The sequence below is a fragment of the Ammodytes marinus genome, assembly GCF_949987685.1.
Source record: "Ammodytes marinus genome assembly, chromosome: 4".
Classification (NCBI taxonomy): domain Eukaryota; kingdom Metazoa; phylum Chordata; class Actinopteri; order Uranoscopiformes; family Ammodytidae; genus Ammodytes; species Ammodytes marinus.
In genome coordinates this window covers 12,590,873-12,617,619 of record NC_137233.1, presented here as the reverse complement: position 1 = coordinate 12,617,619, position 26,747 = coordinate 12,590,873, and the positions used below count along the sequence as shown (strand labels likewise).

The following is a 26,747-nucleotide window of genomic DNA, read 5'->3' as shown; positions in this document are numbered from 1 at the left end:
AAAATGTTCAGTAACCTGATGAAGACACACTGTGTTCGAGCCTGATGTGTGGAAGGGCAACTGTGGCCATCTCCTGAGGGAGTGCAGAGAGCAAGGAGGGATTGTGGGTTGTAATTAATTTACTGCTAGATTGCACTGGATAATACCCGTATCATTACAACATTAGGTTGACAGAGTTCCTAGTGTAAATAGTGTTGGGCGTGTGTCAATACACACAAGAATGTGCATGTGTGTGTTTGTATTTGTGTGGATGCTATTACGGCTTGAGACATTCCTAAGTGGCAGATTGTGTTTAATTATACACAAGCAGATGTACAAACGGGCAAATAGCCTGCATAACTCACTGCAACAAAACAGCTCAAGCATGATGTTGTAGACCCATTGTCTTGATTGCAAGGGAGTCCTTGGTTTAAAATTGTAAATTGCTATTAAGAGACTACTCCAACAGCAACAACATAAATCTTAATATGAGAGTATTTCTTTATGGCATTGTTTATGTATTTTTTATGCCATATTTTTACAGATTGTGTTTCAGTAATATTAATCAAATGTAAGATAAAGTGAGTTTTAAGAATATTTTGATAAATATTGGGATATTATTGTAAATCACAACTATGTTTGCCGTGATATACATTACATCCTATTCCTAGCCAGCATTTTATAAAATCTATAGATTTCAAGGTTTAAATAAACATTTTAAAATTAGAAGCTTTCGGACCATGTGTATGTAGTCTTCTTAAAATATTGTTGAATAAAACACCTAAGGAAGTCCTCTCATCCATTACTTGCTCCAGGCAACGTATAGCTTTAAAACTATTATTTTTTTTTTTTACATTGTAGGTTGATTTTTAAAATGAACCAGCATTGTACACATATTACATGGATATAAAAGACCAATTAAACTTTCATGTTTTATCTTCCCTAAATTCTGATTCTGTTTTCGTTAACTTCTTAACGTTTGCAATTGAGTTAGAAAAAGTAACTACAGTAGACCCTCTTTTATTAATGGCAGTTCCTTATTTTTTAGCACCAATGAAGCAGAAACACGCTCCTAAGGATTCCTCGTTCATGAACATCTCCGCTTGTCCCTGCTGCTCTAAACTGGACAAAAAGTGTTCAACAGGAGCCTTGGTAAATCTTGAAAGCATCTCTGCGTTCTGTCCTCTCTCGCATTCTTTTTCTGTCTTTTGATTTGCAATCGCACAAAGGCAGAGAAAATGCAAAAAGGCTTGACCATTCCACAGGCGTTCCCTTTCTGCATAAACTTTTCGGTTGCCCCTTTGTCCGATTAATACCTTCATGTCTTTCAGCCCCCACCCCTCCTCCCCCCTCAGCCCCCCAACCACAACTCGCCATCGCAGACAAGCCTTAGTTCTCATTATACACAGCTTCCACTCTAGTTCCCAAGATTAGGCAAATGAGCTCCCAAGCACAGTCTATAGACAGCAACCCGGACCCCACTCCCTTTTCAAAATCGATCCTGACATTCACCCGAAACCAAGAAGCAAGTTCTTTTTTTTACTATTTTATATAATCTCAAATTTGTGAGCCACAATCCCGGCAAGTGGCTATTGAAATATGCTTCCGTTTTTTCCCCCCTTGAATTCACCATGATAAATTGAGAATGAGCATTCCCATTAATGACAATACCACGTTCTCGAGCAGTAGGGAAAATCCCTTCACAGAGCACAAAATGAAGCCCGATTAACAAAACACATCCTACGCAACGCAAACATAATTCAGCATCAATTGAATCTCTTCCTGTCATTTCTAAAGCAGCATGCAGCAATTCATTATTGCTCACTTATTATTCAATGAACTCCAGCACTTACTGTAGGGGTGGGGAAAGAAGTTTGAGAGATGATTGCAAAGACAGAAAGAAAAGTTTTTTCACTGTTGACATTCAAGCAATTTAGTGCTCAGAAAGAGGCTGTACTTAAAGGCAGTGTAAGAATGTAAACAAAAAAAAAGGCGATGGGTCGTAGTGAAGCAACTTTTTCAAAGACTTGTTTTATGTTTTCCTTTTATTATGTGTTCATGTGCACTGATCCATACAGGGTTTTTTACACTGCCGTCTTGTATTTTTTAACTCTGAGATATGACTAGCGCACTGCAAACTAATTTAAACTAGATGAAAAATAACTGTTGTGAATGCCAGCCACATCCAAAAACTAAATGATATATCGCACGATTGACCATAATACAATGTTTGAGTTAATTCACTCTGCTGGAGGTTGTAACCATTCCATTCCCAATTTACTTCTTTGGAGCACAATAAATACATTTGCTGGAAAAAGTCCAATCTTTCCTTATCAGATAATGAAATCTCATATTCGGGGGGAGGGGGGAGCCCCATATCCGTTTGGACCATATTCCAGCAATGCCGTTTTTCCATCTAACAACTACACAACACATTTATAGGAAGGCAGAGTACAGTCATGTGGCTTAGGACTGATGTGAAACTGATTATAGCTTCCCACCTTCTGCAGCTCACCGGGTCACCCAACAGTCTTAACCTCCTTCCGCATCTCATTTCCACAAGCCATGCCAAGAGGGACTAGTCAGCTGAGAGGGAGTTAGAGGTGACGGTGTACGTCAATAGGTGGCGAAATCTCTTCAGCATCATCAGATTTGATTGTGGCTATCACTAATTGTTTCAAAATCCATCAGAAATGAAAAATCAATTAAATCAACTACTATTTGTGCAAGTGTGTTTATTTTCTATGGGCCAGCATATATAGCCATTTTTTTCCAAGGGTTGTATGTTTTGCTTGGAGGACTGCCATGTTTTCTTAGAAAAAAATAAACATTTCTGCGCAAAGTTCTTAAAGTATTAGCACACAAAACCCTGCAATAACAGGTGGATCACAATTTACCTGAAAGCAGCATATTGTATGAGCCATGTCAAATGTAATGCCAACAACGTTTGTCTTCATTGAAGGTCATTCAGTGTTTATACGTTTTCCCATAATTATAAATGCATTAATAACCCCAATTTACATTTAGCATGTACTCTCAAATGCTTAAAATGGTATACACTTACAAGACTGTTTTTTTAAATACATTCTTTATCCAGGAATTTTTTTTTTTGTTATTTTGTATGTTTTCTCCCACCCATAATACCTTATAATAATGAACGCACACATTACCTTTGCCTGTACACAGAAAGGAACCTCATAAAAATGGCTTAAAACAGTGTTTTCTTCATGTTCCTTCATTCAGTTTCAGAGAAAATAATAACCCTCTAATAAGTAGTTGCACATAATTAGTCAGTTCGGATTTTAAGGACAGACAGAACAAACAATATGTCACTCATTGACACATAGACACCACATAATGTCAAATTCAGCTGCGACTACCTACAAGGAACAGTACGTAAGATTAACAAACAACTCTCTCCATCTTCTTGGCATTAACCTTGAGGCACATTCCTTCCGCCCCTCTTACACATGAGAAGGACCAGAGGGGAAATTGTTGTTCACCCAGACAGAACTCACTCCTTGACACTTGCTCCCAATTTACTGTGCTTGTGTGAGATAATCTGTATAAAAAAGGGAAGGGAGACTCACTGTGTAATGGCTTCATGAACACTACTTTTCGAGAATTCAAGAGGCGTACATAAAGGTTGAACAGAGGCTTGGGAAAGTAAGGATGGGATGTGTGTATGCATTGGTTTGGTTTATATCTGTCTGGTCCCATCCTTGCAGGCTAAGACATGACATATTGTTGGCAGGTACAACTTTGCTTAAATACGCTTCACAACGGCTTAATGCAGGAAGATGCTGCAGCCCCTTCAAACTTTGAGAGAAGTGTGAATCCTAAGCAGGCAGCCAAGATAATAACAATTCATCATACATAGCTATTGGTTGGATCGGAGCTGGACCACGGCCAAAACAGCACTTTCCAGGGAGAAAAGACACCTTTGCCTTTTAAAGGAGCCATAAATCCCATTGATTGGAGTTAAATGCTTTCATTCTGTGGATATCGGCTATTACACCGAGCAGCGTGTAAAAAGGGGGAGAGATCATTCAGAAACAGCGAGGTACTCTACTAATGTTCATTTTAGATGAAGTCAATATTAGACTAAATGTGTAGGACAGTACAGCAGATTAGAGGTTTTTTCAAATCTCTGGAAAGATGACTGTGCATGTTTTCAATGAGCGGCAAGTATCACATTGAAAACTGATACTAAGAATTGAGCTTGACACATCCTCACCTTTGTTCTCTCTGGTTATACGTGTGGTAGGGTTAATCCAATCTACTCACTGCCCATTAAACATATAAAAGAAATCATAACCTTGCATAATAAACATTGCATCTTTATTTGGAGAGAAAGCACAATGTAAAATGCTGCTGAATCCATGTGGCAACATCAGCACTAGCCTTCAATCTACAACTACTTTCTCCTTGATGTGTTTCCAAATGAGGGAAGGAATAACAAAGAAATGCACAGAGACTGTAGCACCCAACGTTCTTTCACTGAATGGAAACAGTATTGCTTGGCTGGATCACTGAGGCTATATTTAGCATCTGCTTATTGCTGCAGGGCTTCATCACACCTTCAAACTGAAATATGGCTTTTTTGGGAAACCTTGACACTGAAACACTCATCAAAGCAGTGATTGCAATGGCATTACTGACAAAGAAAAGTGCATTTGACACTCATTAGGGCTATTAACCATAATGTGTGGTACGTGAGCTCCAGGCATAGTTGACTAAATTACCACTAGCATCAAAATCTTTATACGAATTAAACGTCAAAAGTAAAATATGTTAATTAATTAATGCTAAGATGTAAATGACAAAACATACTGTCTGTTCTACTGTGGGAGGGGTAGACAGAGGGCGACATAGACACCACAAATCACTACTGTATCGACAAACATTGTGTTCCAAAGTGGCCGAGCTAGAAGCACGTCTGCCAGGCATTGACCTACACTTCAATCGATGTACTCCAGCACAGTTTTTAGAACATTTACTTGTTGGTTCAGACTGAATTGGTTAAAATATCAATATTTAAAAGTAAGAACAAGAGATTGACAAGTAAAAAAATATATAAATCATTAACAAAAAGGACAAATTATCCTCTATTTTGTAGCCTTTTCTCACTTATCTGACCTGTATGTCAATCATGACATGAATCCAAATCAGCAACATAATGCTCTGATTAAACCCTTAACCTTAAGTGTCTGTGTTTATTTTGCAATGAAGACACAAAATGAAATCAAGGACCTTGAATATATAATGTGTTCCAGGCACGTTGAATGGGCAATTATTCCATTGTGAAATGGATAACAAAGCAATCCACTTTCATTGCACACCAAACACTATAGCTAAAGAGGGGTGACTTGTCGTGATGGGAACGGATATACAGTAAATCAACAGTTTACTTTATTTTCTTTACCTATGAGAAATTGTATTATTTGTTATACAGTGAGATCCTTGGACGTAAGACCGCACCATACAAAAGTTGCCTGTCACCTTTTGGAAAACAGGTTAGTTCACCTTGTAAGACAGTTTGCTAGTGAGCAAACAACTGAGGTTTTTAGCTACAGTATTTCTCGGCTGGAAAGCTAAATCACTGTGTAGCTTGCTGAATGACTCGTTGATTAGCTGTCTGGGACAACATCAGACTCTTGAGTGCAGCCACTACACACAGTCCCTCATATCCGAACAGTTTGGGAAAATCAGCACAACAAAGCCCCCGTATTTGCTTTCAATGGGAAAAATGTTGGTCCCATCAATGAATACTATGGCTCTCAGATCAAATCTCTCCAGTAATCTGCAGATTCTTTTCAGAGAATCATAAACATGTCATTCGAAGAAGTGTGCATTTATGTTCCAAGAAGTGCACCATCTGAGGCAGTTGTTGAGCAGAACTAGCCAAATCACTCGCACCAATCTGCTTGTATTTGACATAAAGCAGCTCTGCACTGGAAAGCAAGGGCAGAGTTCCTTGTCTTAACCCAAGCAGATATACTGTAGTTTGTCACTTTCTGTATTAAAGAAAGAGAACAAAGGGAAAAGCTAAAACGTGCTGAGGAGAACTTATGAGGCTATATGTTCCCTTGTGGTTTCTGTGCTATTGCCGAGGGATATTACAACCCTTGAATGCTGATCCACACATTTTGTCTCTCTCCTACTCTATTTATTCCAGAATGTAGAACAATTAAAACACAATTGTTGCACATATAATTGTGCAGGCCAGAAGAAGGTCCTCAAGGGCTCAAAAGTGGCCTACATACCTCATATGAAAAATGCAAAGTGTCGCTACTTTAGTGTTTTCCATTACTAGACATTTTCTGCTTGTGTCTCATCGATATCCTTCATTGAAGATGATGAATATTTAAACCTGCTCAGCAGTGTAATACATGTAGATTATCTGCTTACCTCTCCAGAGTAATTGTAGAGAGGAGGGGATGATGTGCTGATTATGAGAAAGTATGATGAACCCACATGTATAATCCCCCCAAGAAATGCACCCCCACATCTGCTTGTAGTGTCCAAAATTGGCCTGGCCCAACCCAGCTGAGCCCATCTCCTGGCCACCATTATGTAATAAAGGCACCAGAGCACACATAACAACAGAAAACTATGAGCTGAGCCTACATTTTTAATGAGGAGATTAGGTATGATTTTCCTCCTTGCGCTCCTTGTACCGAACTCCATCACGCGTCTCTATAATATATTGGGGAGACTTCCTCCTGCCAAGCATGGCTTCAGTAATCAGCACATTAAATACTGCTGCTGACAAGGAAAAGGCAGTTGGTTGCAGTCAGTTCGGGATCTGTCCAACGAAAATATGTGATTGTTGTTTGCAGTAAGTCCCTCAGCAATCCCAGACCTGAGTCTAGTGTATGCAATCTGCTTTAGTCCACTGGCAGGGAGCTGAAAGGAACTAATGACTCATGCTCGGATCTGCTGTGCGTGTGTGTATTTGTGTGTGTGTGGGGGGGGGGGGGGGGGGGGCTGAGATGGTGGGGGACTTAACCCCTCACGGTCTCATGGTCCCAACCAAGATGGAGGACAACAGGGAGCGTGTCAGGGCAGGTTAATTCACTCAGTGAACTAGCGTGTTTACCAGCCCCGTTATCTGCATACTACAGCATATGCTGCTTGCACGAGCGAGAGATCTTCTGCGCAGATGGTCTTCGTTGCCAATCGCCTCTGACTCCAACTCATCTGTGTAAAGTCCTGTTGGCATTGTCTGAGGGGCTGTAAAGCCACACATAAGTAAGCGACATAAATGAGCAACAGCAACAATGCTATTTGCATTGGCTGAATTAGAAAGGAATAATGCAGAAGCTCTTCTGTACTTTTGGCTAGACTAGAGACATAGCAATAAGCACAGTCAATAGTATTTTATAATTAAACACTCTGTCCCTCAGCCTTCAGGGCGGGAGGAACAAACATGGAAGATCGGGGGGACAGGGAGGTTCTTTTTCAATGCTTATCACACAATGTGTGCCTTGCTGTATGCTGAATACCATGAAAGGCAAAAGTATCTTCTGTTATTGCAGCTTATTTTGCATGAAAGGAGTTTGGCTGATAATAAAAAACAGAAATCATCTACTGCGACGTGGCTCAAGATTGTATGAATGAACTCTGACTATTCATCCAGTTTGCGAGGGGCTTTTTGGCTGAACCAAAGTGCTGCGATGAGAAGTCTGCCAAAAGCATGGCTCTTATTTGATACTGAATTATAGAGGGGAATAAATAAAAAGGAAAAATGCCAGTTATCTTTATTGAGAGCTCAAATCCTCTGCAGCAGTGTCTGAGAGCTGGACACTGGGGTTAAAACGCTGCCTAGTCAGAATGCTAGGAGTTTTAATTGCAACAGTGATAAAGGTTTAATGCTAATGTAGACAATGCCATATCCATTCCTTACACTCTTTCGGTGTGTAATTTACAACATTTGCTTTTCCCACCTACTGTGGTGTCCTGTAAAAAGAATTGTGAAAAAAAGTGCTTCAGGGGCTATTTCAACTAGGAATTTCTATGAATTTCATCATTTCTGTATAAAGTTGTCCAGTCCACAGGCAGGGGCGCAACTACGCACTTTCTGGGGGGTATGCAGGCACTTAGCAGGCGCTCCCCCCCCCCCCCCGCCCCAATTACAGACTTCCATTTTAAGTTGCATATTAGAGCAGTGATCGGCTCAACCATGACATGTCTGCCTGCACTGATTCTCCCAAAAGTAAAGGACACAGTGAATAACAGGTTGGTCATCAGAAATAAAACTATATACTGGGCATTTAGGTTTTTGTGGCCTCACTAGTGTCAAGCATGCATACCCATAAGACATGAAAAAGGTGACGTGTCCGAAAACAAACCCCTTTAGGGAGGTCTGGGGTTTTCCCACCCAGAATTTTTTGTGATTTGAACATGTAAAATAAGCAATTTGGTGTACTCTGTGAAGAGAATTAAAGAAAAAGAAAACTTTTATTTCAGTTCAAATGAATAGTAAAATGAGCCAAACAAGTTAGTCAGCCAACCTTCTTGACTTTACCCATTGAACGTGTGTAGGTATTTACTAAGAAAAACGTTAAAAAAACAGTTCAGAAAAACGGTTAAATTGGAAAAACCAGCTTGTTGATAAAACTATTTTTTCAAGTGATACTGCATGTGTAACTTACACACTATTCAAACCGATCCTGAATTGTAATGCTTTGGGGGATTCTGAATTGTGATGCTTTGTGGTGCCCCCCCCCCCTCCTTAGCCTTGTACATCATACTTAATATTGCACAACATACTTCAAACACTATACATGTACATAAGCCCTGCAGCTCACCCGCAGAAAACATTTCCTCAGAAAAAAATGTTTTGTCGTTACACTCATAGCTCCAAATAAAAACCTATTGTTCTAGTTGGGCTTACCTGGGAATCTTATCTACTGTCTTATCAGCTTTCTTTTCTGCCTCTCCAACTTTAGGTCCCTGTCATCAGATGACAACACGATTCAAATGAAAGCTCTCGCGCTCCGGCGCGTGCTCAAGGGGGCGCGCACTGGAGCGCCTATAGTGTGGGGAGGAGGAGGCGAAGGAGCGGGGGGCGCCTTATCACTGACGTGATTCTGTTATTGATCATATCATTTACACAAACGCTGTTAAATACAGAAAAATGCTGACTCCAAATAATTTTCCACCGATCGCTTTGGTGCCCCTCTAGTGCGGCGCCCCTATGTGCCGCATATAGTGCATACCCACTTTTTGCGTCACTGTCCACAGGTACAGCACGTGGCAAAAAGGCACCTGATGTTTTTTTAAATAGAGCTTTAGTATTTCGGCATGTTACTAAAGTATTATGTTGAAGACAGAGACCTATTATTTTGGATTGAGTTATGGTGTACATTTTAAGTTATTATTCTGTCTTTTAAGACAACTCAATTGACTTAAATTCCTCCCAGAGCAATGTATTTCAAGTGTCTCTCTTTTGCAAGTCCATTTGATATTTAGCCATGCTTTGCACACAGCCAATTCCCAAATGGACCTCCATGACGGCGCCAGCCCCGGTGGCTGGGAAATATGTGATGCAGCTGCAAAGCTTCGATATAATGGATGTCTGTTCACTAAAGCCGACCACACTTTACTTCTGACACAACCTTGCACCTTCTCCAGAGTGCATCCCAGTGGAGCAATGATGTTGAATACCCCACCCATCCTCCCATCTCCCCAGCCTCGGCTACACTCACACCCCAACACTCAAACAAGGCAGAGGTATAGTATAGGCAAATTGCAAGAAAAACCGGTTGGGTTAAATGCACAAGGAGCGCTTTCTCTCCTACATCCATTGCGATGCCCTTGAGCAAGACACAGATCCCCCCCAACTGCTCTAGCAGGATCTGCTCAACGGCCAGCGATATGAGTTACAAGCAAAACAAATTAAGTCAAATGTTGAATCGTGCGCACGGTGCATTAAGCCTTCCCATCAAGCATGTGTTTGGTTGGAACCGAGAGCGGAGCTGTCATCTGGACTGTGGCTGAAGGGGGAGGAACAGAGATAGAGCTGGGGAGGAGGAAGTTCGGGACTAAGCAGGGACTAAGGCCAGGAAGAGAGGAATGGGGCCAGGACTGTGAAGGGAGGGATGTGGTTAAGACAGGGCTGGTGCCAACTGAGGCTGGGACAGCAACAGATATATAGATATATATACTGTATATTCTTGAGTTATCCATCCATGTATTTAGCACTTTTTAGTGGAAACACATGAAAACATGTCCCTAATGTGACAGATATCACTTTATCAATGTACCTAGGTTTCTATTTGGGATTACCATTGAAAGAACAAGAGACAAGATCCGTCCATTTCTTATAATTAAACCATTAGATTACAGAACTAGAAACAACCCTTCATTGGAAGCTAATTCAATTATATCATGAGTTTTTGTATAAAAGTATAAAATGGGTTGTTAAACTAGCAATTATAGCCAGACTAGTGCAGCATTTACAGAGAGCTATCAATACCAAACATCGGCTGCAAATGACTTGAATATGACATCATTAATCAAGCAATGTGTGTACATCTTTAAAGGTCTTTCCTTGAGCAATAGCTTGTCTTTGAACGAGAGCTGTTTATCTGATTAAAATTCAGTGATGAAAGGTTTCTCCGCGTGCTACGTCGGGCAGAGTGATGGTTTCAGACAGGCCATTAACTGCTTCAATTAGACCTGCTGGTTCTCACCTCCTCCTCACTCCCTGTGAAACGGACTTAAGTCTTCCTCTGTGCAGCTGCACATGGCGTCTGACACACGCTCAAGTGAGAAAAAAAGAAACCAACACCATTCACCACACACATCTGGTACCTCCTGCCTCAGGCCTTAAAAAAACCCAGCACATATGTTTCTTTATGGCCACGGGCACAATCATGTCTCTCCTGACAACGTAGCGAAAAAGGCCCTTAAATCATTTGGCACCAGGGGAAGTCCTAAACCAGAGACAGAGTGACAGGTAATGTATTTCTATGAAGTGGTGCACTTTTTCTATTTGGGCTACAGGTTGTTAATGCTTCACATAAGTGTAAGGATGACAGGTGGCGGATGGTCAGAGAAAGAAAAGCGGGTGACAGTTTTTACCCGAAAAAGCCTGGCACAAAGGGGGAAAGAGAAGATACGGCATCGAATATGGCATTGTGAAATTGGGCACGTGTGGCTATAAGAGGGAGCTAGTTAGAGAAGTCCTCCAGTTACCTAACATGAGTGTAAGTGACAAAGAATGAGAGGTTTGCTCACTTCTTTTCTCGAATGAAGGATTATGTGTTGTGAATTGGTAGTCCCACGCCTTGCAACAATGGAAAGAAAAAAACCTTCAGAAATACTGTATCCTTTTCCACTCTGAGCTCTGAAATATATGATTTGTTTCATTGCATACATAAATGACCAGTTGTAGAAAAAAGTTACAAAAATAATGACTTTGCTACTTTCTTTTAAGTGGTGCAGCAGTACATGTGGTCACTCATGCCACATTATGTTACGGTAAGGCCCTTTGGATGAAAGCATCCATAAAATGGCATATGTTTTGGTATATATTTTAATTTACTTTAATTGTTGTTATTGCACATATAACTGTTTTGCTCAGTCAAATAGCTATTATGTTGTGTAAACTGACAATAGAGAATGGAAAAACATAAAGAGATTTCCATACAGATAAATTGAAAAAACAGAATGTTCTAAGCAGTATTCATGTCTCGGGGCAATAGGTTTTCATTGGCACCTATGTGTCCTGGTTACATACTCATTGTTATTCTAGGCATCATTAAGCTGCACCATGTTTTTTTAAAGCAACAAATCATTATAACCAATGCCATCTGCATGGTGGGTGGAGTGCAGTAAAACATTGAAAACAGCACATTTACTTAGGTTGAAGAGGCCCTTCATACCCTTTTGAAAACTGTTTAGTCAGGTTGCACCTGTGTTGATGGCAATTCCAAAACCATTTAATGTCATCACTTCAGTAATTACTATTTTTGCATGCATGTAGCGGGTCTCCTCGTTGACATTTTCAACTTCACAACTGTGCAACTAGATTCTCTGTCATCTGTGCTGTGGTTTAAATGAGCTAAAAGCTATGCATTTCGATGATGAATGCCGTTAAAGGTCACTTATTATGCAAAATGCACTCCCCCTTACCCATCATTTACAAACTAACTCAGCACTACTTCCAACATGTGATAAGCACAGCCCCAGAAACATACCCCTGAATCTAGCAGGCCGTAAGATCCGAATTGCCAGTTAGATTCAGGGCCAATCAGAGCAGACTGGGCTTTTAGGAAGGTGGGGCTTAAAGAGACAGGCAATAAAAGGGAGCATTTCAGACAGAGGCATAAAAGAGCCAAATCAGCAATGGACTGTAGCATGAATCCAAACAGGAGAAGAAAATGCAGCAAGATAAAGTTTTCCATTTGTTGATTGGGGCCTGTGAAATTGGGGACAAAAGCTGTGTCGCTGATTGGTAAAATGCTGATGCTGATTTTAGGGCATGTCTCTCCAGCAAATGAATGTAAGTCTAGGTTCTCACACCCTGCCTACACATTCTGAAGCTAAGTGTGCAGGCAGAGTGTGAGAACTGAGGTCCATTTCTACCTATTCCATCACTCGGCACCATGGCAGGCCCAGAGAGCAGTGCAACCCCCCGGATACACACACACATACACACACTCGCCAGTGTGTCAAACAGATGAGGACAGACGGCTAATCCCAAACATGCTTTTTCAATCACTCCAACAGGCAGGCCTCCTGACAGCAGAGCCATCAACTCACACAGACGCTACATGCGTGTAGTGTGCCTGCCCAACCACTACAATGTGTCAAACCATTCTAAAGGAAAGCAGATTGAAGAGTGCTGCGAAGAGGTGTAATCAGGCCAGGGAGGTGCTTCAGTGAGCACAGCATGCTAGTAACTGTACCCGGTTTTGGGGTTCCTTCCCTGCTGAGGCCACCCATGCCACAAATGCATTTGTTTCCTTGTGTTACTCTAAGGCACTTTGGATGAAAGCATCCACAAAATGGCATGTTTGGTAAATACGTTAATTTACGATTGTTGTGTTTCTGCACGTATAATGGCTTACAGGTTTTGGCTCAGTCAAACAGCTATTGTGTTTTATAAGCCGACAATAGACAGTGGAAAAACAGAAAGAGATTTCCATAGAGATAAACTGAAATATAGTAGCAGTTCCAAAACATTGGTTCCATACGATAGATGTGAAACTAGTCACTATTTAGATTTGAATAGATTTAGAATTGCCAAAAATGACCTGGTTTCAAATGTGCAGATATTGCTGTTTTTCTCTGTCATGTTTATATGATTTATATGGCTTTGGAAAACTATTTTTCTAATGACTCAGACAACTTATTAATTGGAAAATAAGACACGTTTGTAAACAATCCCTCATTCTAAGTTAATGAGGATCTGATGCATGTTGGAATCCACCAACTGTTTGTGCTTTATCCGCTGCTACTCCTTTTATTAACACACACTTAACCTAGTACATATAACATTTATTCAACTCTTTAAGTGTCCATTTTTCTCTTTCTTAGGGATAACAAATTGTTAAGTTTATGATTGTCTGCGAACATGTATTTAAGGTAGGCCTTTTTAAAACACAGGACAAACTGTGGTGTCTTTATGGATGTCCAAGCCCGCTTGTTTTATCTGCAGATGAGAAACCTATTTGGACTGTATGAATAATAATATTCATACATGTTTAACCCTATCGTATGACATTCATTCCATTTAATGGTCTCAGCTGGATATCTCTATTGATTTATTTCACAGGCACAGCAGGTCTCCAGAGATTCTCTATGGATTTTCCAGCTGCCCTCCCAAATGATCCATTGTAATACGGAAAGGCCCTGCCAGGGGAAGGCACGGTAAACTAGTCATCATTTCACCATCTCCTTATATACCTGGCTCCTGTTTTGTAAGCACGTTACCTCATGGCGGTATTGTGATTCCAGACATTGTTTTATTGACCCCTGAGGACGTGTATTGGCCTCTCTTTGGCAGCTATAGAAATGTGGGCATGTGTTCAAGAGACGGTGTTTCTTAACTGGAACTCTTGAACAGGTTTGAAATTAGAATAAAATAAAAATTAATAGTAAGTTTGAACAAGAGAGGGACAAGATTTCATGGCATAAACCAGAGCTCTTACAAGAGTGAGTGTGGCAGATGTTGCTGATTACTCCCCACACTAGAACCACTTTCAGACAAGTGATTATGTAAATTCAGGTAAGCTTTCCCTGCCCAAATGGTGCATTTACCACTTCGCTGAATATAAAACCACTACAATGAAGTGTCAATTGACAGGGCTCCACAAACACAATCATAAGGGTGTCATCTTGAGTCTAGGTTATTGATTTTAGAGCTGTAAGACAAGGTAGACTGATTGTGACTGAGAAAGGTACGAGGTAGTGCATCAATCCAAATTATTCCTCCATTTGGATGGTGATGATCTGAAATCGCATTCTTATCCCATCACTCTTTTGGTTACTTTGGGGAAAGACATACATCTGATGTTTTAGTCCGACAAAATATTGTATGTTTTTTCATAGACGTTTACGTCCCATGCGTCATAGAAATCATTACTGTTTCCATTGCACATTATCGTACTTTGCTTTTGTAAATACACTTTTTCACCCCTTTGAAGCTGTTTGAAATATTTGAATATTTTTTGAAACGTGCTTCGTTTCTACTAGGGCTGGGTGATACAAAGATAATTATCATGACATACTTTTCTTCAATGGAAGATTAACAAATGTTCAATAAAGGTTTTATATAATTACACTGCCCATACACCGTGAGAGGGGGGAGCACATGAATCTTAACCACTAGTTGCCATAGACGGCAATCAGCAATTGTGTGGCAGGAATAGAGATAGGGGTGGTTGACGGGCTTGTAGTTGTGGCGTTATGAGCGTCGGCAAAGAAAATGCCCAAAGGTAACTCAATCAGTATTTTGAAAAATATTTTGGCATTTTACCATCCGACCAAACACAGCTTGCACTGTAAACTGTTTCAAAGGCAAAGCTGGGACACAGAACAGCACAAACCTGTTTTATCATGTGAATCTATATTAGCCGTTAGTAGAATAGTTTAAACCTCATTAACAAAGCCCTGGTGCCCAACTGACACTGACTCTTTATTTTGGAAATATTTATTTTTCATAAAATATGTATTATACGTGTTTACATTATTGTTGACTACCTTTTACTTATCTTTTCTATTTGAATTATATACATCAACAAAACAAGGAAAATTCCTTGTATGTGTAATACAATATTATATGTGATATGAACATTTGTGTGGTGATATTTTTAGCCTAATGATTTTTTTCTTCTGAAGTTATTGTTTAACCCAGTGGTTTTCAAACTTTTTCTGCAGGGACTCCCTTTTGTAGATAAGAACATTTACGGAACCACTGGTTTGCACTTGTTAGCTAGATTACTGTAATTTTATAGTGAGGATTTTTTAACCAATTCAACCAAAGCTGAGAACGGTTATGAGCCATGCACTGTGATTTGTAAATGCTGTAGTGTCCTTTAAGTTCTAAAAGATGTTATCTATTTTCAAGGGGGAAAACAAGAGTTTGGCCGCTTATTAATACCCAACACTTAAATAAATATTAATTCTATGGTGGCTTTTTGTGATGCCCCTTCCCTCAATACACTGCTCTTGGCTGTAATATTTAATGTTAAAGTGTAATCTCTGGTACATGTAGTATGACACACATGGATAGATTCCCATTAAGAGAACGCTACTCTCTATGGTGAAGAAGATAATTGCAGTGTCTAAAGCAGTTCCCAGTAGACACCCCCACCCCCTCACCCAAAGTTGAAATGAAAATTGCAACCCTTGCTGTTGACAATTAGTCATCACAGCCAAGCAGTCCTTTGTAACTGGACTACAAGCGATTAAGCACTAAGACGTGTGTTTACCGTGGTGATGACCTACCCCTCTGAGGTTCCTCACCTCTTTAACCTCGGTCCTGCACTTCCAGCCTGTTAGAAGTGCATTTCTTGATTAGACTTAAACTTACTTGACTAAGGTTTACATGTATCAAGTTCTAGGCTTTCCTATTGTGTGGTTTACAAGGTTATGCATCTGACTGAATGTGAATCCTGAATTAATCTACCAAAACAAAGGATGAGCTCTGGCTCCCTGAAACTAGACAAGTCACAGCCAAAGGCCAAATCAGTTAATTGCCTTGTGTTAAATCCCAATTCTCAGAGCTAATGCAATTACTAGTGAATAGAAAAACCTACTATCACACTTTAAGACACAAAATAAGTCATTTATTCCGCTTTTTTAAATGTCATGCCCTGTTTAACTTATTGATTCTATTCATAAAATGTCTTAAATTGGAATTATAAAAAGAAGTGTTTAATTTCAGCTTTAGTTATCACGGCTAAGATACATCCAACGTCTGTGTTTCACCCTCAAAATTAATTGTTAATATGATGTTGCATGATGAATAGCAGTGCAAGGTCAGGTCATGAAATATGAAAGGAAGATAGGGACTTTAAACAAGTAATTGCATCGATGATGAGAAGGTACTGCAAAGCATATACAGTAAAAGCCGACATTAAGCTTATAGTAAACTCACATATACAAAGCATAAGCAGATAATCCGAATAGAAAAGCCTGATCTATCACTGTTGTGGCTGCTGGACTTGCCTGGGTCAACCACATAAGACAACAGTCATCAGTCATAGAGGAATATAACCTGCCCGCCCAGTGCAGTAATCAGATAAAACATGTCTGCTTACTCGAGTTTTCTGTGTCCGAGGGAGACTGGGCTTGTTGTCTGATGTGTCTGTCTGTACATTGGCTGAGCTGCCTGGGATTCAGCTAGAGCGCCAGAGCCAGAGGGGGGAACGAGCAAATGTAGTAGCTCTGGCTCTTTGTAGCGATGATGCACACGACCCTGAGCACATAACTACCGTCAAAATCAGAAAGCGGTTGACGTTGTCGGTGCAGATTTAAGAAGCTAGTTTCCACCGAGGAGGGAGGAGGGGAGTGGGGAGGGGGTCTTGCTGTTGATATGAGCTATGGTGGACAGACGGTGTGGGCCAGAGAGAAAGAATGGAGAGGGGGGGGGGGGGCACCGATGGATCGACAAAAAACAAAAGGCAGATGTCACGTGGGTCCGGTGCTGCTGATAGATGTGATGTGCGACACGGTTCAGGTAGAAAAAAGGGTTTTCCTTTGTGATGCAGATGACAAAGCAATCAGCCCGGCTTTGTCTCTGCCGATGGGCTCTGCTCCCGGGCTATAGGACATTGAAAGCCGGACACTAATCCGGAGGGTTTGTGTTGTACGGGCGCACTCATAAAGGCAGTGTCACAGTACCTGGGGTGTGTGTGGGTCTCTGAAACGAGGTCTGACCTCTCTCAGGGAACACTCGCTGGTTTCCTCCCCCTGCGTCCTCGCTCAGAGGCCGGCTTGGTTGGCATATCACAAGCGCCATATTACTCGGGTCATGTGTATTACTCAACGTTCGCATGAAGGATGTGACACATTGGTCACAAATAATGACGAGTTTTCAAACAAACTCAGTCATTGGTTTTTAGACTTTTCCCTCCCTGGATGAAAAGAGGAAATGTGCATTGGCAATGACACAAAACACACCGATTCCACATAATGGGTGAGATTTCTGTTGAATAACAGAGACTGCACAAAGAACTCCGACAGCAAATTAGGCCTAGATGTTGCGGCGCCATTTTGATTGTGAGTGCTTACACGCCATGAATAATGTCTGAAAATACATTTTGCTGTCCCCTTATGATTTCTACTCCCAAAGGGTAAGCATGAATCAGGCTCTTCCTAATAAATACGACTTACCAAGAGACTGCAGGTTGCCAATTAGCATGTGCTAATTAAGATAGCAGGATATATAAGAAGATCCTTGATCTAGATTCCCGTGTGAAACATCAGGGAGTTTACATGGAGGTAAAGCAAGTTTCTTCCATAAGTGTCTATATATCCAAACCAGACTCTTAGGCAGCAAGAAAAAAGCATAGGAAAACTGTATTCTACATGCCCATTAGTCACAATCCCCAATTTAATTACAGAGTTTAATTCCCTGAATTGATTCATAACATATGTCTACAAAACTGATAGGGCAAGAGATATAATAAATACTTCCTGTAATAATGTGAAAAAGAAACCTACTCTAAGATGTTGACTTAAGTTTAATCTTATCTTTGTCTAGAGGACTTTAGGAGGATTGGAAGCACTACATTATGCACTTATAATAGCTTTAGTCATACTCTTTCACTTTCTGACCGCACTGTTTTCCCAACTACACACCGAAACAATTACAGCCCTACGATCCAACAGCACACCTATCCTTGAAGAGCTGCAACAAAAACAAATCTCAACTCCCCTTACTTGCCGGGTCCTCACTAAATAATAATTACAACATAATACATCTTCTCACCATTCATAGCACACACAGTACCTTCAGTTTAATAGACAATTTTGGTTGAATAGAAATTCTGTATGTGGCATTATTTTACATTGATATACTGTTCTGAACAGAGACTGGGTTGTGCTTGACAAAGCTTTGTGGAAAGGATTGGATCACCGATGCTTGTACAATTATGAAGGTAAGTATTTGAAAGTTAATCTGTGTTTTCGTCCGGGAAAGGTGATTAAGTTCAATGCCACCTTTTAGCGGGAGGGACACGTCAAATGCTAAGAGTTATCTGCTTGTGTTTGATATGGCCAACCGACCCTATTATTAAGGGAAAGCAGTGAGGGCAGCTTTTTTATTGGTATGTGTTTAAGATTTGGCTAGATTGTACATTCAGATATCCAGTCAGATTTACCTTGCCAAGTGATACATGTCTACACTTGTGATTTCCTCATTGTTTTGAACCCTGTAATAATATATCTGCCCCTGTCAATATATAAATTACAGCTCTGAGGTATCTTTATTCTTAAACAATGTAGGCTACTATATAAACAAATTTCTTTTTTTTGTAATTTATTTTGCCTTATTTTAAAAAGTCTTATTAATTCACCTTCACCATGCAGCTTCTTTTTCATGTCCTGAGCATGATCCTTCACACATTTCCAACTGATATCCATTCATAATTAATGTGTCAACACATCCCATGTGAAAGAAAATGAACAATGCTTTAAAGCAAAGTCATTATTATTAATTACGAGAGGCTGTGCTTTAACTCGAGCCTGTTTAAAATCTTAAACGCACCCCCAGAGCATTGAGCACGCCATCTTTCACTTTAAAAAGGAACCCGCTGTTTTCCGTCATGCACTGGCAGCGTTATGTTGCACGTTGAATGACTCGAAACACCTGTTTGAACGAAAATATTTTCATTTTCTGATTCTCAAGTAGCAGCCGTATCTGACCAGCTTGTCTAAGCAGGCCTGCTTACAGACCAAAGAGACAGAAGATTAAACACCTGTTCCTTTTTGAAGGAGTTATAATAACCAAAAATAGGCAAATGTCACAGTAGAACTACAGTATATGAAAGCCAGTGATACAGAGCGTATGAAAACAAAACGAGTACCACAAGAGGACTGAATCCAGTTATACTTAAGTGTTAAGCCACTAGGTACAGTCTGTGGAGGGAGTGCAGAGTGGTTTTGGCTTCTCAAATAATCATTCACTAGGTCATACTTTGTTTTTTAGATTTAAGATGATGGGGTGGGAAACAATCCATGTAGCAATCCAGTTGTGGTGTTGCAAAGATGAAGTGTCCCATAGCTGATTATTTAAAAAGCAAAATGAAGACAGAGTGAGAAAGGAGGACGCAGGTGGTAAAGTAAAGCACAATGGGTGATCCCAATCAGGCCGAAGTCTGCTAAAAAAAATAAAAAATTGACATAAGATCACAGACGGATGCTCTTCTTCCAAACCCCACGCATTGTGAATTTCTACCATTGGTAATACGTTTTTTCAATAAAACGCCAAACAAAATTACAGACCAAAACAAAAATGTATGGAGAGACAGCCTTTCAGTATTGGTAACTATTATGATGCGACACAAGCTTATCTACATGTGTCATGGCTGACTGTACCGTGACCTCGGCTAATGGCACACACTTTTATGTGGCTACAGTGTTGGGGCTGCTCTCACACACACACTCTCACACTAACTCCAGGGCAGCTCAGCTGTGGGTCTACTGACCTAGCTTGTTAAAAAATTATAACGGTCACTGAAAAATAATTATTTATTAATTCATATAATAATTTTTTTTTCAGTAGCAGAGCAGTTAGATGTCTCCAACAAAGAATGTGAGAATGTCTGTGCCTGTGTGTTGCTGTACCAAAAAACAGAAAATAAATAAACAGTGCAACCAAATCATGTCCTCCTGCAACCAACTGAAAAATTGGTAGCACCAGTTCGACCAGTGGAAAAGTAAGTCTGGAGCCCTGCTCAACAGTCAAAAGGCAGCAGGAGAAGATGAAGATTTGGCTCGTGACAGTGAACCGCTGCAGTCCGAGTCAAACAGCTGAAAGCATGGAAACAGTGCTGAGCAGTCCATCATGTCTAGAACCAAATCTTTACTTAAATTGGACCAACAAGCTGGAGCCAGGAGCCACATACGCAACTATTTTGCTTGCAGATCCCGCTGGGGCAGAAAACCCACGACAGTGAAATCCCATGTCTGGAAGTTTTAGAAAAGAAGATTTCAGGCAATCATGCTTCTTTTATTTTCTTCCTGCTTTACTTTTAAATAATTCACTTTTAGTGAATCAAAGCTCTCCAAATTTGACCAATGACTAATACATACAGTGTTCAAAGCAAAACCGCTCAGTACCAGTAACCTTATGCATCAAAAAATCTCCTTAAGCAAGCTAGTGACACTTCTTCCTTAATCTCACCCTAAAGGTAGCCATAGATGTCTCTGAAATGCGACACCCCCCCTTCAAGTGAAACAACTGGTACCAGCACTAATTGAAATTTTGCATGCAAAGTGACAATGCCCGGGCCCTCGGCAGCATGGATTAAGGCTTGAATAGAGACAGATTCTTTGTGAAAGCCTACTGTGGCGGTTGGCGTGCAGGCCGGCTCCCCGCATCTGCTCATTGGGTGGACTGAGAAAACAGCGGATTGTATACGCTCGCTCATTTTACCTTTATCTAATCCCATTGCGGAGCCCGCCTCCCTCTGTCTTTTGTTACTCTTCCACAAAACATAATGCTTCCATGTTACACTCGCACGTCTGTTCATTACTAAACAATTCCGGTCAAACACAACGACTAATTAACATATGAAAGCTACTTTACCAAACTTGGCAGGATTTTCAAAACATTAACGATCATACTGTGCCGTGAACTGTCAGACGGGCTTATATTGTGTGCTAAAGCGGTCCTGAGAGGGTTATGCAAAACAAAATGGAAATGTATGTAATTTACCAAATTAAAGAAAGAAAAAAAAAATAACTGAAAAAATGTAAAAGATCAGAGTGGCCAGTGTTTGACAACGTTCAATGGAGGGGGCTCCAGTGCTCAAAAGAGTGCTGAAGGAATGCAGCGCATATTGAAATGCAATCAAATCTGCTGGACATTTTTTAAAGACTCCATGCTGTGATCTCATTCAAGCCCACTTCACCATCCTCTACCGCGGTCTCTGTGCCATTACGTTTCCTTGAAGGAAAAAAATAAAACTAAATGTTGTATCAGTGTGATCGATCGTCCTGCTGACCCCAACTACGCCTTGAATACAAGTGATTGCATCAAAGCAACACCAATTGCACAGTACTAACTGTAATACCACACGGAAGGGTGGGGGATTGGGGGTGGGGGCGAAAAAGCCAAATGATCCATCTAGTAAATTCCATCTACTGCGAACAATACGGGCTACAACAATGTTTATGGCCGAATCTGAAAATCTCCACTCAACAGAATTAGATGAGTGCCGTTGTTAGCTTAGCATGGCTGTCGACTGAGCACTGATGACAATGAACGGTTAAACTAATGAAGGGATAAATCCACAGTGGGTTTTCATAGACATGTTTGACATAGCTAAGCTAATTTCGTTGGCAGTTCCTCCATAAATTTTTTGAAAAAAGGGGGCCTGTCTGTTCCCGTTAACCTAACCACCAAGACGTGGCGTCGATGGCAGCTTACTTCAACACTAACCAACAATTTAGAGTTGATTTGCTTCCCACAGGGTACATTTGATGCATTTGAAAGATGGTCAAACGCCGCTGATGAATGAACGCCCTTTATGAGTGTCAAGCATGGCGACTTTGCTAGAGAGACAGTGTTTCAAAAGTTACACTGTGAGCAATGTTGACACTATTTGCAAAGAATATTGCCTTAGACACAGCGAGGATTTCTTTATGTTTTGGCCCCGATTTTAATCCTCTAATCCTCTCCAGTTTGGTCCCTGCTGGATTCATTGATTGTTTACCAAATAATTGTTTGATTTGTTGGTTTTATAGGAAGGAAGTATACTTCAGGAAATGTGGGAGTTGGGATTTTATTTGTACTCCACCTATCTCACCAAACCTTTCCTACAGCATATAAGGCTCTTTTGCGATCAGCGAATTATACAATGCGATTTCAGTATAATTTAGTGCATGTTTAGCAACTAACTCTAGTCCGTAAAAAAAAAAAAAAAACAGAACCATGCGAAGATAAAAATAACACTGCAGTAAATGTAGTGTCCCGGCATTAAGCAAAACGATTCACTGCTGGGGTCTTTGCTGGTGCATGCTGGGATGTTTTCTTCTTTACTTTAGAACTGCGGTGACCTCTTTTTCAACCCTTTCCTTTTCATACGTAAGCCATCCTCGCAATTTCATTGGACGATCGACTAGGGTGATTCACAGGGTAAAATGGAGGGAGAGCTGTGTTGCGTTGCTGATGGGACTTGCTTGAAAACAAAATCGAAAAGTGGAAACGCCACAGGCCCCGAAATGTAATGCAGCATGCCTTTCTGTATTTTCAGATTTCTAAATACTTTCTGAATCGAGCAAAAAAAGGCGCACTTCAATACACTCAAATAACAATTTGAGAAACCATGCCTGCTTGGTATTTAAGGCTCAGTGTGCTCTGCGCTCACACAAATGCTTCACAGTTGATTTCAAAAGTAGACAAACAGTTGATATATTTGCATTTTACAGAGAAAGGGAAAGCGAGGGGAAGTGGAAAGCGGTGTGGTGTAAATCTGTTTATTATTTTTGGCATTTTTCTCATCCTGTGGTTTCCTGTCTCTTGGATAAAACAGCAATGATAAAATCAGAAAAAAATAAACAATGCAATAGCATTCAAAGAAGTATGGCAGTAATTAAAAGGGAAATAAATTGTGGCAATGATCGGGTACAGGCTATATAAGAAAGATCAATATAGGATTTTGTAGTAGGTATTTTTTACTGAATATATTTTAAGAAAATAACGTGTGTACATAATAAAATAATATGTGGGAAATTACAGTATAATATATGCTGTATTAAAATTAACACATCTATTTGGTTCTATTTATTAAATGTCCTAAGATGCAAAAAATAAATTGAGAATATATTTATAAAATATATTTTAAATTCAAATAAAAATAAATACAGTGAAATGAATGCTATTCATTGTACCCTGTATTTGTATGGGGTGGTTATAGTGCTAAAACTGGATTATAGTGCTAAAACTGGATTTCACATATATTTACTAAAATGTTATGGTTGTCTGGGAACAACATCTCGTGATCAATCTTTGACACACATTAGAAAACTATGATACAAATGTTGAAGCTGCCTGTCTGGAATGAAATGTAAGCCCTTGGAGATGGTTTGTTTATGTCTCGGACGTGTAACAACAGAGAAACCATAGCAGTCAGCGCAAGTCTGCATAAATACGCATGACGTTTGTCAAAGTTTGAGCCAGTCCTAAATGTGATCTGACAGCTCCTTTAACCTTTGCTATACAAATGTTGGATGCTGTTGCACACGTACAAATGATTTTACAGTAAACAAGCAGCTAAACCATTTTTTGTCTGTTTTTCTTTGTGTTGTTGTTTAACCCAGTGGTTGCGATTGGCTGAGTTTTTACATAGTTCCTTAACTCCACCTGCAATTATGAGGTTTTTGTTAAACTGACCAAAAGGAAGAAGACATGTTTGTTTTCTGACAACAACCTCAAAATAGAATGAATAAATGTATGACTGGGCTGACACTTTCCATTCTTCAGCATTCTGACAGAGGGCAAACTGAGGGCAGCTATACATAATACCCTGAAAATTATTGTCTAAAATACTGATTGATTCCCTTTCATTTAGAAGGAACTAAATAAAAAAAAATTGCTTTCATTCTATAGTTTTACAACATTAAAAGGAAACATAATAATACACGCCATATAGGCCTATGTAGGCCCATTCTATCATTGGTGTAATATATTTGAATATTGTAACAATACGTAGCCTACAGTTAGTTTGGATCACCACATACAAATTAGCCCACTGCAACATTATAGAATTATTTTCACCATTCAACCTGTTTCATTGTAGCCTACGTTGAGCCACGTTGCCTGTTACTGATAAGCCAAGCTATGCGTACAAATGACTGCAAAAGGAGTCAGAGTCAGACACAGCCTTTTAAAACTGGAGGATTTTGTTTTTGCACATTTAGTCTCGGACAAGGTCTTAAGGAGACGTCCTCGTTTGTCTTTTAATAGTTGCTGTTTTTTTAATCACCAAATGAGACTACGCCGGTGACACACCTCCACGCATAGGCTACTGGATGCAACCCACCTGGTTGAGAATAAACGTTTTTGTCGGAACCTGGCGTAAATAGCCGTGCTGCATTTTTTTGTAAACGCGATTGTATCCAGTCATTAACGACGCTAAACAGCATCCGTCTAACTGCCGGGGATGCGCGAGCGTGTTTTCGTGTCCCAGCATCCCCATCATCCCTTGCCTGCTGACTTTAAGACACATTTAAACGCTATAAATGCAACGTCATGACACATTTACATATTTAAAAGGATGGGGGTGAAGTGTTTTGGTCCATTATTATTGCAAATAGAAATGAACGCGCTTTGTCTCAAACTCCGAGCCGGCGTGAAGATGCGGCTTTATAACCGCTGGGATGAACACGTGAGCTTACCTTCAACAGCTAGTACGGCTGGTATGGTCCATAATATCCATAGAATATCCATTATTGGTCACTTATATCGCCCAGACATTCAAATAAAATACGTCCCGAAAGCCATTGAGGGCAAAGGCAGAGAGGGGACAGTCGGTCCTTCACCTCCGATAGAGCGATCCCAGATAGCAGAGTAAAGCCAACTCAAATCTCAACCAAGTTTGGGCGAGACCAAAAAAAACACAGACAGAGGGGAGCACTGAGCAACAGTAGAGGCAGGGCTACGCATTTACATCTATATTAATTGCAGTAGTATCCTTAGGAGTAAATATAATAACTCTTTATTTTAATAATTGATCATGTAATGTTTAAAGTATTGTAATTATAGATACGGCCGCTCGTTATGAGGAAACTTGCATCCCCTCCAAAGCCACTTCAATTTGACCCGCTGTCAATCACGAGGAGGAGGACAGTCCACACTGCCTTACCTAGCGATAATTAAGTGTTTTGGGACCCTCTCGGGCATTTATATAAGATGGAGCAACTTATTCGCACTGCCACACAGCTCGGAATGGATATCGCCTAGTAGGCATACTTATCATATTTTATCAGACAAAGCTTACACGCGTCTGCAGGGTTCACTATGAAGCACTATGGGTCATCTAGGGACTGTATGTGCTGTAACAGGTGACGAACACGGGAGAACAACTAAAGTAGGTGAAAACATTTTCTTTCTAATTTTTTCAACTCCAATATTTTCCACTTTGCATTTTTCCACTAAGCGTTACACCAGGCCGTATGATGTTATTTTTGCTGTGGGGCATTAATGCATGATATATATTTACTGTAGGCCTACCGTAAGAAAATGACAGTGTGCAAATAATTATATTTTTTTATTGCAATTATATTCTTGAATAAGACACTATTGTTGTTAGTGTTTCTATACGTTGCTCATTCTTTAACAACCTGAATGTATGAAGCTTTAGATTTAGTTGTTGAATCATTTATTTATTTATATAAACATATAGGGCCAATACATTCATAGCCTCTGGCATTGATGATGTGAATTAAAACTTAATTCAGTTCCCTGTTAAGCATGCAAATACATAGATTTCACCAATCTTGTCCTGCTAGTTAAGAAAATAATATGATACTGAAAGCTTTAATTATATGATGTTATAATAATCTATGGGAAGTGATTATGGTAATGTCCCTATATTCCTTTGCAGTCTGAACAAATACTGCAGTCTGGTATTTCAAATAATTCATTTTATAATTCAATATATATATATATATATATATATATATATATATATATATATATATATACATATATATATATATATATTTATATTAACAATATAAAAAAAGCTTAAATCATGCATGCTGCCAACTGAAGGTTTACATTTGAGCCATAGGTATGTATATTTATAAAATGATAAATAATTGAAATCTGATTCTTTGTGCAGATCAAAAATCTTTTAATTTGCATATGAAAGACTGCTTCATATTGAATTTCACATTAACTTGATTAGGGCAGGCAGGAGATGCTTTAGAAGCATATTCAGTTGTTCCATTTTATTTAACTTCGTGCAGCTAAACTCAGACCAGCTAACAATCATTCATGCATCACCAGGGAGGCGTCATGTGACTGAACAGGCCTATAGTTGACAATGAGTTAGACCTGAGCAGCAGTTGTTGTTGTT

At 39.9% G+C, this 26,747-nt stretch overlaps 1 protein-coding gene across 2 annotated transcripts in view; it reads right to left on the bottom strand.

Moving 5' to 3' along the window:
• Window positions 1-25,211, bottom strand: part of ephb2b (eph receptor B2b) — a 119,137-nt gene extending 93,926 nt beyond the window's left edge. For both annotated transcript variants that reach the window (XM_080025658.1, XM_080025659.1), the window contains exon 1: window positions 25,063-25,211. In XM_080025658.1, the coding sequence (XP_079881784.1) occupies window positions 25,063-25,114 (52 nt within the window). In that variant the 5' untranslated portion in view covers window positions 25,115-25,211. The remainder of the gene's footprint in view (window positions 1-25,062) is intronic.
• Window positions 25,212-26,747: the final 1,536 nt, after the last annotated feature.